This window comes from Cicer arietinum, chromosome 1, assembly GCF_000331145.2.
Source record: "Cicer arietinum cultivar CDC Frontier isolate Library 1 chromosome 1, Cicar.CDCFrontier_v2.0, whole genome shotgun sequence".
NCBI classification, from domain to species: domain Eukaryota; kingdom Viridiplantae; phylum Streptophyta; class Magnoliopsida; order Fabales; family Fabaceae; genus Cicer; species Cicer arietinum.
Genome location: NC_021160.2, coordinates 10,778,661 through 10,799,564, shown reverse-complemented (window position 1 = coordinate 10,799,564; position 20,904 = coordinate 10,778,661). Strand labels below are relative to the sequence as shown.

General features: G+C 28.5%; 3 protein-coding genes across 3 annotated transcripts in view; all 3 read left to right on the top strand.

Moving 5' to 3' along the window:
* LOC101500380 (cellulose synthase A catalytic subunit 4 [UDP-forming]-like) overlaps positions 1 to 5,376 on the top strand; it is a 6,464-nt gene extending 1,088 nt beyond the window's left edge. Inside the window, exons 4-12 of the mRNA XM_073370254.1 lie at positions 1 to 12; positions 109 to 262; positions 954 to 1,566; positions 1,942 to 2,079; positions 2,242 to 2,367; positions 2,480 to 2,692; positions 2,873 to 3,391; positions 3,909 to 4,259; positions 4,524 to 5,376. Coding sequence (XP_073226355.1) covers positions 1 to 12; positions 109 to 262; positions 954 to 1,566; positions 1,942 to 2,079; positions 2,242 to 2,367; positions 2,480 to 2,692; positions 2,873 to 3,391; positions 3,909 to 4,259; positions 4,524 to 5,105 — 2,708 coding nt within the window. The 3' untranslated portion in view covers positions 5,106 to 5,376. The remainder of the gene's footprint in view (positions 13 to 108; positions 263 to 953; positions 1,567 to 1,941; positions 2,080 to 2,241; positions 2,368 to 2,479; positions 2,693 to 2,872; positions 3,392 to 3,908; positions 4,260 to 4,523) is intronic.
* Positions 5,377 to 6,412: 1,036 nt separating this feature from the next.
* On the top strand, positions 6,413 to 9,465 carry LOC101511807 (polygalacturonase QRT3). The gene is made up of 3 exons (XM_004487857.4): positions 6,413 to 6,735; positions 7,211 to 7,438; positions 8,292 to 9,465. The coding sequence occupies exons 1-3, from the start codon at positions 6,553 to 6,555 to the stop codon at positions 9,345 to 9,347; spliced, it is 1,467 nt and encodes a 488-aa protein (XP_004487914.1). The 5' UTR covers positions 6,413 to 6,552; the 3' UTR covers positions 9,348 to 9,465.
* Positions 9,466 to 15,547: 6,082 nt separating this feature from the next.
* LOC101511482 (RING-H2 finger protein ATL10-like) lies at positions 15,548 to 16,048 on the top strand. Its single transcript, XM_004487856.4, has one exon. It carries the CDS (start codon positions 15,548 to 15,550, stop codon positions 16,046 to 16,048), a length of 501 nt encoding a protein of 166 aa, XP_004487913.1.
* Positions 16,049 to 20,904: the final 4,856 nt, after the last annotated feature.

Here is a 20,904-nt window from a genome sequence, read left to right as displayed (position 1 = left end):
CAGCAGGAAGTGGTAAGAATCTTTGTGTATACAAAATTGCTAATTATCCATGATGATTTTTGTTTCCATGATATTATTATCTTTTGTTCATCATATATTGTTGTGTAGTTGGTGGCAAGGATTTGGAAGGGGAGAAAGAATTCTACAGCAATGCAGAATGGAAAGAAAGAGTAGAGAAATGGAAAGTAAGGCAAGAAAAGAGAGGTCTACTAAACAAAGAGGACGGTAAAGAAGATCAAGGTGAAGAAGAAGATGAGTACCTGTAAGTTATCATCACTTCTATTATTCTCTTTCCTATGAATTGAGAAACTCACTCTCTACAACATCTAGATTTCTTCTTTATCTTATGTCTTTCATGAATAGTAGTAATCAAAAATACTAACACCACACTATCTAACACTCATTTTCAACATTCACTCTATTATTGATTGAAATTTATATATGGTCCAATAGAACCCACATAATATATGGGATCTGTATCCAAAATAGTAGGATTAGGATTTGAATTCTTTATAGCGGTAGTACGGTACAATCTACTGTAAAACCATTGGATTAAAAGAGAGAAAATAATTCGGATGTTCTCTCACGTAATTCAATGGCTTTGAACCTGTCTACACTGTGCATTCGCTACAAAAGATCTTTACACATGGAATCATATGAACTTCAATCAATAGGAGGGAGTGTGGGATTTAGATTCTCTAACATTGCATCAGTTATGAGGACTGTTTGATCTACAATTTTTTTTTTTTGCTCTGACTAGATCTAACAGTCCTCACATCTGTTGCCTCGGGCAACAAATGTAGGATGCATTTCTAGGAGTAACTTGCAATAAATATTTTTTACATATGTAGTCAGAAATTTTTATCAAAAGAATAGTTAGTACTATTTTAAACTTTGAAAGCAAGAAAATATTTAAAGTGACACCAATTTTGTTTTTTGTCACCTCATTACAGTATGGCTGAAGCAAGACAACCATTATGGCGCAAAGTTCCAATACCATCAAGCCTAATCAATCCATACCGCATAGTAATTGTGATGAGACTAGTTATCCTAGCTTTCTTCTTCCGTTTCCGTATCTTAACACCAGCATATGATGCATACCCTTTATGGCTTATATCAGTTATCTGTGAGATATGGTTTGCACTGTCATGGATACTTGATCAGTTTCCAAAATGGTTCCCAATAACACGTGAAACTTACTTAGACCGTTTATCTATAAGATTTGAACGTGAAGGTGAACCAAACCAACTTGCAAATGTGGATGTTTTTGTCAGTACTGTTGACCCTTTGAAGGAGCCACCTATTATAACAGCAAACACTGTTCTGTCAATACTTTCTGTTGACTACCCTGTTGAGAAGGTTTCATGCTATGTGTCAGATGATGGTGCTTCTATGCTTTTGTTTGATTCTTTGGCTGAAACTTCTGAGTTTGCAAGAAGGTGGGTTCCTTTTTGCAAAAAGTATAGTATAGAGCCAAGGGCACCTGAGTATTATTTTTCTGAGAAGATTGATTACTTGAAGGATAAGGTGCAGCCTACATTTGTTAAGGAAAGAAGGGCTATGAAGGTGAGATTTAATGATAGGATAACAAAAATAAAATGATTTTTTTGTCTAGTTTTTTAAGACCTGTTTTGATTAGCTTATTTGAGTTTATCTACTGACACAAGACTGTTTGGGAGAGCTTATAGAAAGAGCTTACGACATGTTCTAAAATTGTTTTCGACATATTTCTATAAGCTCTCCGTGATAGGTTATGAAAACAACTTATGTGAAAAATGTTTGGATTTATTTTTTGTTATAAAAGAGTTTTTGCCTTCTACATAAACACTTATATAATAAGCGCTTATGCTATAAACACTTAATTAAGTTGTTTATCCAAACATGTATGACTATGACTATGAAAGGCTTGTAAGTAATGGTTGTGTGTTTGTTGCATGGCAGAGAGAATATGAAGAATTTAAAGTGAAAATTAATGCTTTGGTAGCAAAGGCTCTGAAGAAACCCGAGGAAGGGTGGGTTATGCAGGATGGAACTCCATGGCCTGGGAACAACACTCGTGATCATCCAGGAATGATTCAGGTTTGTCTATTTTCATCCTCTGGTTTTTTCTTGCTTATGTAGCATGGATAGTTGAGATTGAAGGTGCGTCTAATGTCTACACTTCAGTGCTGTGTTCGGTGTCTATGTTTATGTTAGTGCTTCATATTTTTCATTATCTTACTATTAAGCCATATGGTGCAGGTATACTTAGGAAGTGCTGGTGCACTAGACGTGGAAGGCAAGGAACTGCCAAAACTTGTGTATATTTCGCGTGAAAAACGTCCTGGTTATCCGCATCACAAGAAAGCTGGTGCCATGAATGCTTTGGTAAGTTCAAAAAACTTGATTTTGTATTGTTTAGTTCCTGCATGATGACTAAGATATCAGAAACTGTTTATAACTCTTTGCTTTTGTTGTTTTTGTCGTCTATCCTCAAAAGGTTCGAGTTTCTGCTGTGCTTACAAATGCACCATTCATGTTGAATCTTGATTGTGATCACTACATTAACAATAGCAAGGCTATTAGAGAGGCCATGTGCTTCCTAATGGATCCTCAGCTAGGGAAGAAACTATGCTATGTCCAATTTCCTCAAAGATTTGATGGTATCGATCGCCACGATCGATATGCTAATCGCAACACTGTATTCTTTGATGTAAGTGTCTTTCATTCTCCTAAACTTAAACTCAACAAAAATGTGTGCAAATTGAATTTATAGTAAAGTAAAACTTAGATGCAGTTCCTTACCTATTATGAATAAGTAGGTACATAAATTCATCTAAGTTTTACCCTGTATAACAAATGACCTTTAAATGTTGTCTTCAATGTTTCATAGATCAATATGAAAGGGCTTGATGGAATTCAAGGTCCAGTATATGTCGGTACTGGAACTGTGTTCAACAGACAAGCATTATATGGCTATGATCCACCAGTTTCAGAGAAAAGGCCAAAGATGACATGTGATTGTTGGCCAAAATGGTGTTGCTTTTGCTGTGGTGGAAGGAAATCCAAGTCAAAAAAGAAGTCAGGAACAGCAGGAAGAGGAGGAATCTTTAGTAGATTGTACAAGAAGAAAAAAATGATGGGGAAAGATTATGTTAGAAAAGGATCAGGTTCCATGTTTGATCTTGAAGAGATTGAAGAAGGACTTGAAGGGTATGAGGAGCTAGAGAAATCATCACTCATGTCACAGAAAAACTTTGAAAAGCGGTTCGGACAGTCGCCGGTTTTCATTGCTTCCACTTTGATGGAAAATGGAGGACTTCCTGAAGGCACAAATACACAATCATTGGTTAAGGAAGCCATTCATAACATAAGTTGTGGATATGAAGAGAAGACAGAATGGGGAAAAGAGGTAAATAAGTCATTAATCTTAACAAAATGAAGAAACATTTGGGTTTTCTTGATGCTCTGCAACAGCTTAATTAACAGTTTATTATATAAATACTTATGTATAAGCTATTTCTAGAACAAAAAATAAAATAAGGTCAACCTATTATGATATAAGCTATAAACTATTTTCATACGTTATTATTTGAAAATAGGTTACGGACATACATAAGCTATTTTTATAAGCTTTCTAAACAGTCTTACAAATATCTTTGAATTATTCTCACATTAGTAATGATACATGACATATTAATCATGTACAAAAATGTGGTTAATGTTGAGTAAATGGTTAATTCAAATCACGACAAAAATGTGGTAATTCAACTGCATAATTAATCATAATTTTCAACTTGATCTAAATTAACCATCTACTCAACTAAATTAACCATATTTTTATACACGATTAACCAAATGTAGCATGTGTACGAAAAAATGGGTGTGCATGAAACATTTTTGTTCTGACAAATTTGTTTCTATTACAGATTGGATGGATTTATGGGTCAGTGACAGAAGATATCTTGACCGGATTTAAGATGCATTGTAGAGGATGGAAATCAGTATATTGTATGCCAAAGAGACCAGCTTTCAAGGGATCTGCACCAATCAATCTATCAGATAGGTTGCACCAAGTTCTTAGATGGGCTCTTGGTTCTGTTGAGATTTTCCTTAGTCGCCATTGTCCATTGTGGTATGGTTATGGTGGAAAACTCAAGTATCTAGAGAGAATGGCTTATACTAATACCATTGTTTATCCATTCACTTCAATCCCTCTAATTGCATACTGCACAATTCCAGCTGTGTGTCTCCTTACTGGAAAATTCATCATTCCCACTGTAAGTTCACATCTATAAATTTCTTGTGATCACTTAGATTAATAGTTTATTTTCGGATTGAGATTCCCGTTCACACAGTCAAACATCAGTGACCGTTCAATCAATACCGGACAAACTAGATTTAACATCGGTGATCGAAATCGGAAGACCAATGATTGTTCGACCGTGTGACTGCGTCAATTCACTTGACTGCAGTGAGTCCAATTTTTTTCTTCTATTTTTTTTCACACTTAAGCATATATGTGATTCTTTGATTTTATGCAGTTGACCAACCTTGCTAGTGTTTGGTTTATGGCACTATTTATCTCCATCATTTTAACCGGTGTGCTCGAGCTTCGATGGAGTGGAGTCGCCATTGAAGACTGGTGGAGAAATGAGCAATTTTGGGTGATTGGAGGTGTTTCAGCACATCTTTTTGCAGTGTTTCAAGGTCTCCTTAAAGTTCTAGCTGGTGTAGACACAAACTTCACTGTCACAGCAAAAGCAGCAGATGATGCTGAATTTGGTGATTTGTATCTCTTCAAATGGACTACACTTCTCATTCCACCAACAACTCTTATAATCTTAAACATTGTTGGAGTTGTTGCTGGTGTCTCTGATGCAATTAACAATGGATATGGCTCTTGGGGACCTTTATTTGGGAAACTATTCTTTGCATTTTGGGTCATTGTTCATTTATATCCTTTCCTTAAAGGTCTCATGGGAAAACAAAACAGGACACCTACAATTGTTGTGTTATGGTCAATTCTTTTAGCATCAATTTTCTCATTGATTTGGGTTAGGATTGATCCTTTCTTGCCTAAACAAAATGGTCCTATACTCAAACAATGTGGAGTAGAATGCTAAGACTTTGGAGAGAAGCATGTTGATGTTGTTCTTATGAATTTATTTGATGATCTGTAATGAAACTTTTGCATGTTTTTTCATTTTCTCAATGCTATTATTGAGTGTTGTTTGTATTTCAAACAAGAGTTTATACATTTTGTATATAGGGTTAAAGGAGAAATTTGAGTATGATTGGAATATGTTCATCTCAAGAAGATACAACTAGATCATAATTGAAGTCATTCTTGCTTTTTGGAAATAACATATTCGGAGGTTTGGCTCTGCTTGATTATTTTGTAATCTAATGGAACTTGATTCTTGAGAATAAGGCTCAACTTTACATTTTAAATTACCAATAAATGTATGATAACAAGATTGGAAAGTAATATTTTTTTAGACTCATGTAGCTAGGTTTCTTGAAGCCCTAACTGCTTCCCTGCAGATGAATAGTGGCATCTCCAAACTACTTGTACGAAATTTGGCCGATTCACAATCGATTAGTTGGTGTCAAAATGTACCTCGTTCGTTAAATATAATATTTAATGTATCGACACTCGTCTATTTAGTGTATTGAATACATTATTGACTAGACACAATACTTCAAGATCATATGATGTCTACTCTGCATGCTATACACATAATCAGAAGATCTGTTTGTATAGTACTAAACACATTGAATTGCAGTCGTGTCTATCAAACAATGTAATCAGATGATGTTATCTTAGACCTGAGATAATATCATTTACGCGTTAAACAAATGAGAGGACAAATTGTTCACTTATAATTTGTCATCATCAAAATAAATTATTTTTTGGAGTATATTGATTCCTATAAAATAAAACACATATGAAAAACAATCAATTTTTGTCAACTATGAGTGTAATTTTAATCCATCATTACCCGTGTAATGATTTTTTATACTATCAATTGAACATAAACTATTACAGCATTAAAAAATTAAGTAACTAATCTTAACTAACTTTTTTTTATAAATAATCCTAACTAATTTAAAGTCACACAATTTTGTTTTACTTTTTATTTATTCATGCACATAAAATTAATTGTAATCAACGAACCTTGTAAACATCTTTAGATGGTTTTTTGGGTGTGATTACTTTAGCTCAACTGTAAATTAATTACATAATATTCTTTTTAAAAAAAGGAAAAAAAAGATACAAGTAGAAAAAGTAGAAAGAAAGGCTTAAAACTGCAATTAATTCTAAAGCAGGGTTATTAATAGTTTTTTGCATATGTTTCTTTGTTCATTGGAAATATGTATATGTAGAGACAACCAATTCAATTAAATTCAATTCAATGAAGTATATCAAAAGGAGGAAGTATCTTTAAAGCAAGAAGATAACAGTTATACCTACTTACACATAAAATAAATCCTCTTCACTCCCTTCACCTTTGTTTGTGTGTATGAGAAACCAAAACCAAAACCAAAATACATTTAAATTAAATATTTATGTATATTATGAGATTCTCAAACTTAGCCTTTCTCTTATTACTATTATTGGTAGTAGAAGAAACCACTTGCTTCAATAAACACATTCATGAGCTTTCTCATTTCATCAACAAACTTAAGCATAAAGTGGATATTCCCTTGTCCCAATCACCATCTCCTTCTCCATCACCAGACACAAAAATGGTATGTCACAAATTATTGACAATAATTTACATTTTTTGGCAAAGCCTAAAAATTTTATTTACATTTTTCTGTCATTTCTTTGTTTCTAAAAGCTGATAATTTCAATTTCATTACTCCATCAAAAAATTATCAGTTGAATGGTAAAAATTTGATTTTATAACTTTAAGAGACAAAGTTTCAGTCTCCTTGATTAAAGTTGTAAAATGATCATTTCCAGCAACTTTGGTTTTTCAAAAGCTTATTTTGTCTTTGATTTTTAATTTTTTTTTTGTCATTTCTTTAATTCAAAAAAAGCAAACAATTACAATATCATTATTTGTCTATGAGGTGTCAGCTCTACAATAAGTGTTTTATAATCAAAGATAGGGAGTTTAACTTCCCTAGTCTTGTTGTAAGATGGTCATTTTTTTAAATTAATAATAATAATTTATATCTTTAAAAAAATTCAATCTCATTATTAATTTGCATGGTTTAGAGTGGAAGAGTGTTGTGCCCAATTGAATATGGTGCAGACCCTAGAGGGGAAAATGAAAGCAGTGATGCCATTATGAAAGCCTTAGAAGATGCTTTTGAGATGGATAATGAGGGACTTGAATTGTTGCCAGGAATTAGAGACCTTGGTGGTGTTGTTATTGATTTTCAAGGTGGAAATTACAAAATCAGCAAACCTATCACATTTCCTTCCTCTATTGGCAATCTTGTGGTAATTATTTTTATCAAAATTAACTAATTCCTTTTTTCTTTTTGTTGCTGCATTGCTACTTTTATGAACTTTTTGTTCCTTTTTCCTTTTGGAAAACCAGATTTGGAAAAAACAAATTCAAAACTATATTGGACTGTCCAAACTACTTCAATTTTTTTGAAAGTATAGGATCCAAATATAGAATCTTGATAGAATTTAATATACATGTATATTATCACATTTATTTATGAAAGGTAAATAAAAATGAGAAGAAAAATGAGAGAAGGTAGACTAAAACTTCATTATTTAATAGTGTGATGGTACACTTGTATATATATGCAATTGTTAAAGTTGAAAATTGAAGTCATTAAAGTTTTTATTTTTTTCATTTTTTATCCATGTAATATATAATTTTTTTGGCTTTGATCATTGTAAATATGTTTCTTTTTGTTTTGAATCTTATCACTTCCAAGCCACCTATTGAATGCTTACATAACTACTGATTGTCACATGACTCTTTGTTTGTCACATATATCTAACTTAAATGAAAAGATGATATCAGATACTAAAAGACTAAAACAGAAAAAATATTAAATTATAGGAATATAATTTAAAATGAAAATCAAAAGATGGCAAACAATTTTTGTGAGAAATCTCTTGAGAACATAAAGTCTTGACCAAAATATTTGACTAATAATTCTCTTGAAAAATGAAGAAGTCTCACATGAAATTGTATAAGTTGAAGAGTGCATGAATGCAATTGATCATGACCTAGAGTCTCTGAAAACTCACACATTCTAAAAATTTTAGTTCCACAAACTCACTTTTGACTTTTCTAATTTGAATTTTTTATTCTTAAAAACTGTAATTTAAGGTAAAAGGTGGAACATTGAGAGCTTCTGATACATTTCCAACTGATAGACACCTTGTTGAGTTGTGTGCATCAAATTCCCATAACCTCCAAAATACAACAACACCATCCATAAATCATCAGCATGAATTCAACAACAACAATTTACTTCAACAAACAATAGGAACTTACTATGAAGACATAACATTCCGTGACATCCTCTTCGATTCAAGCTACCGAGGCGGAGGAATATTCATCGTTGATTCGGCTAGAATCCGAATCAACAATTGTTTCTTCCTTCATTTCACCACAGAAGGAATTCTAGTTCAAAAGGGACATGAAACCTTCATATCAAACAGTTTCCTTGGACAACACTCAACAGTTGGTGGAGACAAAGATGAGAGAAATTTCACAGGAACTGCAATTGATCTTGCTAGCAATGACAATGCAATAACAGATGTTGCAATTTTCTCAGCAGCAATTGGAATTGTTGTGAGGGGACAAGCTAATATAATAACAGGTGTGCATTGTTATAACAAAGCAACATATTTTGGTGGAATTGGAATTTTGGTTAAATTAGGAGGAAATAGAATTGATAATTGTTACATGGATTTTACTAGTATTGTCATGGAAGATCCTTTTCAAGTTCATGTTACTAATGGTTTTTTCTTAGGAGATGCTAATGTTGTTTTGAAGTCAATTAAAGGACAAGTTTATGGTTTAAATATTGTTAACAATATGTTTAGTGGAAATCATGATAATAAGGTTCCTATTGTGACATTAGATGGGGAATTTAGTAACATTGATCAAGTGGTGATTGATAGGAACAATGTGAATGGTATGAGTTTGAGATCAACTGTTGGGAAGTTAAGTGTGGAGGGTAATGGCACAAAATGGGTGGCTGATTTTTCAAATGTTTTGGTGTTCCCTAATAAGATTAGTCATTTTCAATATTCATTTTATTCATTAGAGGGACCAAAGTTTGTTGCACATTTAGTGAGTAATGTGTCAAATAATGTTGTTGTTGTGGAAAGTGAGAAACAAGTTCATGGTGTTGTTTCCTTTTTTGTTGAACAATGAGTCAACATGGATGTTTTAGCTTTGTCTAGTGTCTATCTATGATATATTAAACTGTGGTTGTATAATGGAAATGTTATTTTCATTGACATTATTAAACCTATGGACTTTGCAGTTTGCACTTTTTGTTTTTGTTTTTTTTACATTACATTTTTAATCCTTTAGGTTTAGTCTAATTTTTAGATAGGTCTTTTATGTTTTTTTTATCGTTTAAGTGACATTTCTTTTTATAATGTTAGTTTATATGTTATTGTTCGTTTGCAAAAATGTCAATTTCCGTCGGTTCGGTAAACAAATGCAACATAACTTTTACAATGCTGATGTGGCAAAAATAAAAATAAAATAAATTTTTTAAGAAAATAAAACTCATTGCAGTTCTTTAAATTTGACTCATTTATTATATTGATTTTTTATATTTTTTAATTTTTTCGAATTGATCATTTAAGTAATATTTCATTTGAATTGTTAGTCTTTTTTTTTTTTCATCATCGTCTTTCATTGTAAACCTATTGTTTCAAGTCAAGATTCATATTTAAATTTCTGGATATTTTTTACTTTAACATCGGAAAGAACATATAACTTAAAATTCTAAATCCCTCTCAATTGTGATTGAAGATGAATGAGGAAATTCTTTTTGAAACCCATAAAAACAAAACCAAAATAAACAACTAATTTGTGCAACCCATACAAAATCATTCTTAAAACCTCCATGTCATTACAACAACAACAAAATCATTTGAAACCCATAAAAACAAAAATAAAATCTATAACTAGTTTGTGAAAAAAATTACATATTGGAGAATATTAAAAAGGAGTTGAACAACTCATTTGCTTTTAGTTGATTTATGGTGGATTTCTCTTTATTTATGGCAACTTATATTTTAACTCTTGTTAATGATTGATTTCTTATTTTGATTTTTTTCTAATTCACTTTGTCGATGTTTTGGGATTTTTATTGAGATTATAAATTTTGGGTCTTATATTTTATAAAGATAGAGTGAAAGAGGAAGATGATGAAAATTGATCGGTCTGAGCGAAATCTAGCTCAAATTTAGATGATCATTAGTGTATTTTTTTAAAATATGACAATCATTTACTTTTATAATTTATAATGTTGCAAACATAAAATCACTTAAAGGACATAAAAATATAAATGACATATCCAAAAACTGGATCAAACATAAAGATTAAAAATGCAATTTAACCTTATATTTTATATATATTTTATCCTTGTTGGATTGTGTAAAGTTGTAAACTTATAGATGATCTTATTTTTAGAGAGTTAAATTGTTATAAAAAAATTGTCCATCAACTCTACAAATCATGATCACCACGAGTATCTCACATTCCACCGATTACGTATGAAAAACCAAGTTACGAACGATCATCAATAAACCACAAACATAAGATTATAACCATGAAATATAGATATATGCATAAAGTGTGTGTAGACATATTACCTTTAAAAATTTATTTGCTTAAGACGAAAAATCCTTTAAGATTCAACAAACTCTTCCAAAATAATCTCATGTAAAAGAAGTACAAGAATATAAAATAATTAGAAAGAAAAAATAATGAAAATAATCTGTGTTAAATATAAGTATATGATGGGTTTATATAGATAGGAAAAACTATTCCATATTCCACACTTGGCAATGTGGAACTTAATTCTTAAAACTTTTGAAATATTATTTATCCAGCATAAATAACTATATGAAGCTTGACATTTTACCATTTAAAAATGGTACATATTCCTATTTAAAATATAATTACAGTGAGATTTTGTTTAGAAATTAAGATGACAGGGGAGTGATTAGAAAAGAAAGGAAGGAACCGAGGGATGGAAATGCATGATTGTCCTCCAACTTATAAGTGGGCTTATTTTTCTCTATAAACACTAAAATCCTCCAATTAAAAAAATTGAATTGAAAAAATACTTTGGAGGATTTTAAAAGACTTATTTAATATATCGTGGGACATAATATATTGTAAATAAAATTTTAATATTTTTAATTTAAATTTTTTTAAAATAAATGTAGTAGTAACAAGATTAGTTAAGAGTGTTCGATAAAGTATACAGATATTAGAAAATAACTAAATATTTTTTAAAAATAAAATATTATAAAGTTTAATTTTGATTTAAATCACAATCTTTATCAATATGATTACAAATCCTGTTAATTAATTAAATCTTTTTAAATAAAATATTATAAAATATATATTTTTTTAAATTGTATACTTAAATATTTTATATAAACCTCTTGCCTTTAGAGAATAGTGGATTGGGTGTCCAACATTTGAAAGTTTTAATAAGGTTCTATTGGGTAAATGACGTTGGAAGTTAAAAATAGAGTTGATAGGTTTCTATCTTAAAGTGTTGAAGAATAAATATGATGTGGAAATTGGGGGATTCATGGGACAGGTCGAGGGGATCCATGTGGTGGAAAAATATTTTTGCTAGAAGAGTTTTTATTAAAAATGATTGGTTTGATAAAAAAAAATTAAAATTATTAGGAATAAGAGTAATACTTTGTTTTGGAAAGATCCATGGTTGGTTGGTGGGATTTTGTGTGAGAAGTTTAGTAGGTTATTTTACTTGCCTTTGCAACAAAAAGAAAGTGTAAAGGTCATGTTGTTAAAGTGGTTGCGGTTGGAAGGTTTTCAAGAGTGGAAATGGTAGAGACAATTGTTTGTGTGGGATTAGGGATTAGTGGAGGAGTGTAGGACTTTATTGGCTAATATTTATTTATAGGTTAATGTAACAGATAAGTGGTTGTGGAATAATATGCAAGGAGAATTATTTAGGTAAAGGAGGTGTATTTTTGTTGCGGTAGAAGTTTGTTGCAAGTATCAATGCACCTTCATTTCAAGACCTATTGTGACATCATTTTGTTCCTTCAAAAATATCATTATTTGTGTGGAGATTGTTTCAAAATAGGCTACCTACAAAGGATAATTTGTTATGTCGAGAAATTATTTCTTTTGAAGTTCAACAATGTATAGCAGGTTGTGCAAAAGTTGAAATAACTTGTCATTTTTTCTTTGTTTGTCTTATTTTTGGATTCGCGTGTATGATATTTTGAATTAGGTTGGACCATCTGATATATTTCATATGGACGCAATCAATCACACTAATCAATTTGATGGACTTTTTTTTTTATGTGGTCGTGTAATGCGTCAATAAATTAATTTAGTTTGGTTTGCAGTGTGTGGACGATTTGGAAATCGAGAAATTAGACAATTTTTTGTTCACATGTTTTGAATGTAAATCTTATTATCGAGCATATTAAACTTTTAGCATAGACCGAATCAAATTACATGTAAAAAGTTTTGTTTTGGATATAATCAATGTTACTCGCAACTGTTGGTGTGCATAGGTTTAACTTGTGATTAATTGTTTTGTTTTTTATTAAGTAGATCGGTTTTTGCATTTCTGATTTGTATTAGATATTCGATAGAAAAATTATAAGTTAATTTATGTACTTAATCCTAAACATCTTTTGTGGTTACAACAATTCGATAATATATTATTTTTAATTCGTTAAAAAAAATATAATTACAAGTTATAAAAAAAAAATTATATGGTGCCCAAAAAATAGAACCAAGTTCAGTCTAGCACTGAACATTATTTGGACTTTAGATCCCCCACTACTATTGGATGTTTTATTTTTTTATTTTGTATTTTGTGAAAAGCCCTACTACTGGATATCTTACCTCGGATAGTGGCTAAATTTTTAGTTAATTATAAAATTGCATCAATTACTTAATCGCACAGCAGATAGTTTTTATTTCCTTATTTTTCTTCGTCCATTATTTTGATTCCTCATTCCTTAAATCCACAATTTTAACTTGTAATTAATTTTTTTTTCATAATAATAATAATAATATTTTTTAGATAAATAATTATCAGAAAATTAGTGAATTATGTTAGTTTACAAGATTTGAACTCTTGATCTTCTGACTCATAATCATTTTTTTATTTTGTGTCTCTCTAATCAAAATCACATGGGAAGATAATTAGGAGATTAAAATTACATTTGTTTTGCAGTTTTTATCTCTCACTTACTTATTTGTAATTTTAGTAACTTCCAAAAAAATTCTCGTTCTCTAAGCCAAATGTTCCATTTAAAAAAATTACATCATAAATTGAGATCGTGAAGGTTTAGAAAAACCTCAAAATCATGAAGTAAACAATTAAAAATAGCACGAGATACAAATTTAATTTAATTCATTTTTCGCTTCTATTGTATTGATAGAATCTCGTTTTAGATATTATGAAATTCTTATAAATCACATATAAAAATGATACAATTAAAAAAAGTGTTGATTTATTTCATCACCACTATTCAAAATTAGAAAGATTTGTAACAGAAGCTACATATTATTACAATTATATATAGAAATCACAGATAAAAAAATTATTTAAAATACATTAAAATAATACATAAAAATTATATAATAAAAAAAACACATAATTAATATAACTAACTATTATAATTAATTTATATAATTGACTAATATGTCTAATCAATATCCCATTTTTACATATTATAATAAATATCCATTGAAATAATGAAGAGCATAGATAGAAAAGTGGTGGAGAGACATAAAGTAGAAAATCGTGCATCAACCAAACAAAAGATAAATGACATTATCTTCTCCTTCAACTTGCTGCATTTTGTCGCCGCGTTACACCAATGAAAAAAACATTGTACAAAATCACTCTTTTTCACTTTTTTTTTTTTTAAATAGTTAAAATTAGTAATGAGGTGTGTTAGTATTTTTTCATCTTCATCCGAATTTATCTTAGTTATCTACGCACCCCTTCTTTTCACTTGTGCATGAATATACAAAATTATGCATTCATGCATTAAATCAACTTTTTTAATAGATTTAGTTGTATGCATATATTTAATTAAATGCATGTATAAAAATAATTATACTGTTAATACATAAAATAATATGTTTCTTAATATATTATTTCTTATTGGATTCACATGTTTTGCTTTAAATGTTTTTATTAATGTTTACATTTATTGTGTACATCCTTTTTGTAATTTTAGAAAATTTCTTCTTTTGATCTATGCATGTTGGATTTTACATGAATTGATTAAATATAATTATTTGTAATTTTAATTATGTTTATTAAATATTTTTTACTTATAATTTTATTATATATTTTGTATTTCTTATGCTCCTAATTGTGATTGCTATGGGGCATTTCTCTTTAGAATAATGTGTGTTAGAATGTGTATGAATGAATATTGATTATTACCTTTGCTCTTAATTATATGACTCAATTGAGTAAATTAGAAGAATTAAGAAAAATGATATTAATATTAAATTTGTTGTTGACAGTTAGTGTCATCTTATAAGGTTATTCTCTTGGTTACCCTTCAATCGAGAGAATTAATTAATATTTTTATCATAATATTTATTATATATTACATAAAAAAGATGTAACATAACAAGGATATATAAGTAAATAAATAGTTGGTGTAGTTGAAAATTTGAAAGGAATTTATAAAAATGTATTTAGAGAAGAGGGAGGGTATAACATATCATTTTAATTTGTTTTTCTTAATTTCTAAAACGGAAACATATGAGACAAAACAAAACAAAAAACAAAAACAAAAACGCAGTATATGTTGGTCCATTTGATAAATTTTGTTACCAATGTGAAACTTGATAAGACATAAATATTAAATATTTTTTCACGTTATTTGAGCATTGGATATTTATTTTACTTAATATTTTTTATTTAAAATTAAGACTAAATACATTAACACTTTTGCTTATAAATAGAAACATAGGAAGTAAATATTTGTTCAATTTATTTGAGCATTGGGGTATTTATTTTCTTAAACTTTTATTTTATTAAAAAAAAAAAACAGAACTATTAATTGATGCAATTCAATTTGAACATGAATGACAAATGAGTCTTGGTACATATGAAGAAGCTAAATATTTCCAACATAAAACAGAGAAAAGAGTGCAAAGTAGACAAATAGCTTTTTACACACTCCTTTGAAGCGCATAGACAAAGAAAGTGGAATACCAAGTAAGCAATAATATCACATGTCCTTACCCCACTACATATATATATACATGTTTTACCTTTGTGTATTAGTATAGTGTTCACACCACTTAGAATTTATGTACTAAATTTCATCATAACTTAATCTAGGTAGCTACCACACACCATGGCTGAAATTAACTCTCACACTCCAACAATTAGCCCAACAATAAGCAAACCATGTAACAATAATCCTCCACAACATGGTCTCAATTTAATGGTTCTATTAGCAGCTATAATATGTGCTTTATTATGTGCTCTTGGTCTCAACACAATGTTACAATGTGTGTTCCAATGTGCTAACCGTGTCCTTACTCAACCTCTACATTGGATTGCTTCTAGAAGGATCAATTCAGGACTAAAGAAGAAAGAAATGGTTGCTTTGCCAACATCAATTTATACTAATTCACCTCATGAATCCCCTCTTTCTACTACATCTTTGGATTCTAATTGTGCCATTTGCTTAGAGAAGTTTTGTGATGGTGATAAGATGAAGTTGCTACCAAAGTGTAATCATCATTTTCATGTTGTTTGTATTGATAAGTGGTTGCTTTCTCATTCTTCTTGTCCTACTTGTAGGAACATCATCAACTCCAATGATTCCTGTTTTTGCATTTTAATATCATAGTTTTTTTTCTTTTTCTTTGTAACTGTTTTAGTATCATACTAGATACTATCTATGTCTCTTGTGCTTGTATTTTTTTAGGAAAGAAAATGTTTGGATCACAATCAAACCTTTTTTTTTTCAACGTCCATAGTTTATAGTAAAAAAATATTTAATTGCAATTTTGATCTCTCTATTTTAGTTGAATCACAAAAGTAGTTTCTCTATTTTATTTGTCTTCAGAATTAGTCTTCAAACAGAATCTTAGTCTAAAACTTGATAAAATGTCATTTTTTTAATAATGTATCAAAAAAAAATATTATGTGGAAGACTTCATGTGAATTAATTATATTTTATTATTATTTTTAATTTATAAAATACATTTTCTATTTTATTATATCATTAATTACAAAAACATAAATAAATAAATAAATAAATAAGATTATGTTTGGAGACAAATAAAATGAGATTGAATATTTTTGTGATTCAAACTAAAATAAGGAGAGCAAAACTAGAATTAAGCCTAAGAAAAAAGAGAAAGATATTTAAATTTTAAATTCCTCCCTTTTTCTATAAAAAATGGGGTGTGGGATAGGGTAAAAATATTGATTTACCATTATCTATTGTGAAAATTTTGGAAAAGGATTCCATGAGCTTGATGATATTATCATGTGAAATCCGAACTCTTAAAAAAAGTAAATGAAGGAGTAGCAATGACAAAATAAACCAACTTGTTCTCAACCGTTTTGTTATTAACCTATCTAAAATGGAGTGGGTCAATTAGAGATATATGATTAAATAACATCAAGTTTAAGAAATTTTTTAATTAAAAAGATCACAAAAATATTGTAAAATATAAAAATATTAGAAACATACTAAAAAATGTAACTAATATATAATATGAGTCCACAAAAAATATGAAAACTATTATTTAAACATATGTGATTCATCATACAAAAATCTAGAATAACCTAGCAATTTAACCAGAATTAAAAAATAATAATATTGAGGTAAAATCCTTAATTAATATTTTAAAGATTATCAAATATTTTATTAAATTATTAATTATAATTTTGATCATATTATTTATTAATTTGTATTTTTGAGTGATTTATTTAAAGATAGAAAATTAAATACAAGCATTCATATTAATCACATGGTCTTTTTCAAATAAATCATTTCTGATCTCGTATCATATACATCAAGACAAGAACACACTTTTGAGAATAATAAAATGAATAAGAAGACTTCTCAAAGAAATGTTAAACCATATTGATGATATAATTATTGTAGAATAATATAGTTGTCTTATTAAAAACAAGAGACAAAATAGATAATTTTGGAAAATCCAAATGCGCGTTCAATATTAAAAAATTTCACATGGGTTGTCCAAACTTAATGGACATTAAAAAGAGACAAATATTAAAGGCTCGTATGCATAAACAAACTTCCATATTAATGAATCGAAAACAATGACGAAATTACACAAGTACATTGCATTGTCTCTATTATTGCATGTTTGGGAATGCTTCTGACTTTATATTGGCCTAATGGTCTTATGACAATTCACACTCACATTTACTTCATACTCGAGGCAAGAACGTTCTGGACTGGTCAATAACATTACAAACAGTAATATAAACATATGTTTAAATAATTAAATTATATTTAACATGTGGCAAACGTGTCTAACAGTTATATTCAACTAAAACCTCGAAATCAAAGTAATTAAATTAAATGAGCTTTTTCAATCTAATCAATGGACCAAATATATGATAAAATTGAAATTTTGGATTTTGACATATTAATAAAAAAAATAAGTAAAAAAAAATTTAGACATGATAATCAATCCAACATGTCCTATTTTTTAGTGAACTAGACGAGACAAATCATCTAAAAATAATGAGATCAAAATTTGAATTTGCCACAAAAATTTGGTTTGGTTGACCTAATAGGCTAACCCATTTTATCATCTCTACATGTAAAAAGATTTTACTATGTAGATAGATAGAGAGAGTTCATTTGATATATTTATTTTATATAGGATTATTTATATTTTTAATTTCAATAAAATCTTAATATTTCATTGTTTAATTTTTCGACGTATTTTAGTCCTTATAAAATCAAAATAAATGATTATCGGTATGTTATCAAACTTTGCAAATAAAATTTATTTATTATAATAAAAATCTTTGGATTGTAGTCCTCACAATATTTTTCATCAGTAATTTTAGTCCTTATAAAATCAAAATAAACTATTATCGGGATGCTACCAAACTTTACAAATACACCTTATTTATTAGAATAGAAATCTCAAAAAATAGTGTATTTGAAAAGTTAAATAAAAATCCAAAAATAAGTATGGTGCTAAATTATTTTCTTCCATTAATAAATCTATATGTTTAACTGCAGTTTTAGTCTCTCTATTTTTATTTATTCAAGGGATTGATCCCTTAATTTTAAAATCTCTCAATTTTGATCCATTCCTAAAAAAATTTAATACAAAATTGGTAACGTGACATTTTTTTTTATGTATGATGCGACGTATTTTTTAAATCATATGAAATATGATGTTGTGATATGAAATGACCAACATCTATGGTATTGCAAGAAAATTCCTTAAAATTTCATTTTCAATTTCATAAATTAATCATTTTTGTAATTTAATTAATGACATATAAACAATTAATTTATTTAAATGATTCTACACCATCACATTGTATGTCATATAATTTAAAAACATACACATAATTATTTTTGCATCCTGAAATTTTAAGAATAGACCAAAACTAACGGTTTTAAAATGGAGAAACCAATTCTATGAATAATTGAAAATTAGGGGATGAAAATTATAATTAAGTCAAATTTATATATAATAATTTTGGTTAACAAGGGAAATATCTTAGTTAATTGGAGGCAACCAAAGAATGAAGTACCAGATTTCCCTATTGTAAGGGAATGACTTGAATTCTCTTATTTACGTGCAATAGACGACGATCTTGTTTACGTACAATAGACAATTTTAATTGTTAATTTGAGATCAAACAATTCAAATCATACATTTATGAAATTAGTTTTAAATAATTTAATTGTTATTTCAGATCAGACAATAAAAATAATAATTGTATCACATAATTATTGTCTAGATCTATTTCCAAGAATGAAGGTTCTATTGAAAAAATTTGCAATTGAACAAAAGTAAACGATTGAACAAATAGAAAATGGCTCATCCAACAAATTACACTTTTTGTACTTAAGTTTTTTTCGTTTTATTTTGATCTTCAAATTTTTTCACTCTATTTTAACCCTCAAATAATAAATATTAAACATATTATTTTTTTTAAGTTATAAACAACAATCACTCTAGATCTTTTATAAATGACTAATATTTTTAGACCAAAGTGTTTAATATTCATAAGGACCAAAATGTAATTATGAAAACCTGACTAAATTATGTAATATTTGTAACTTAAAGATTAAAGTGGAGCAAACAAAATTCAAGAGATTAAAATAAAATACAAAAAATAATTTAAAACACTAAAAGTGTAATTTAGCAAATATATATTTAAGCATCTAAATTTAAGAAAGAGAATGAATCATAGTGATCATCAGCCAGAAGCAAGAGTTGGGTCATGATGGCATCATTCTTGAGGCATAAACATAGGGATGAATTCATAATAAGCATAATAATTATTTGTGAATGCATATTCTCTTCCGACATATCCAAGTGTGTGATAAAGCCACATTTGTCCCATCACTTTGATCTTATCAGGATTTTGTGCCTTTATAAGATGAAACAAGAAAACCACCATTTATAACTGGATTGAGTTAAATGTAAATAAATTCATCATAAGTTGCCCCACTAGCTACTTCAATGTCTTCATTTTTTTTTCTTTTTGAAACAGTGACCAAACAACATGTTCAATCAAAATCTTTGGTCATATAATTAAGGTAATTAAGAGTAAATAAATAAATTGACTCTTAAAATTATAAATGTCAATCAAATTAATTTTTAGATTTTGCAAACTGATAAATATATTTTTGATATTATGAAATATCAATCAAAATATTTTTTCTGTAAATTTTTAATTTTGCTGTTAAATATTTTGATGTGACACTACAATTTAATATATGATTTATTTATGTTGATCCCACAACAATGACATCTTATTATTGATAAAGTAGTCTATGAAATATTTAAATTTCATAAATAAAATTAATTTAAATTCTGATAACATTGATATGAAATCAACGTAAAAAAAGTTAAATATTTAATTAAGATATTCCATCATAGTCTCAAACTAAAAATTTATACATATATTATTTTAATTATTTTATAATTTTAAAAATATATTTTCAATAATTATTTTAGATGACACTTGAAATGCGAAAAACATCAATAACTAAGATATAGATGGCTTTTAGCTAAGCCAGAACACGTGGCTAATCTAGGTCGGCACTTCAATCCCTACACAACTACACAAATTGATATTTATGGATCATATGTTTAGTTAGGTTTGTTCCTATTCAAAAAGTTCCCTGCATAAATAATGTTTATATTATAGTACGCTCATTTTTTAATTATTTATGAAAATAACTAATTTTACATTTAGTATTAAAGAAATTTAGTTGAACACATTTGAGATCGGATAATTAAGAACAATAATTGTGTCACGCAGTTATTGTACAAAATCCACATCCATTAAAGTGAAATCAATTATTTGTTTCTTGTGGGCTTTTATATAAATGTAACTTTCACTTTATGAATTTTTTCCTATCCTATCTCCTTTAGTTTTGCAATGAAGTCTTGATTTGATCAATTTCTTCATCCAGCCAATCTACAAGCAACAAAATTTGGCAATAGAAAATCCTTGCAAAAG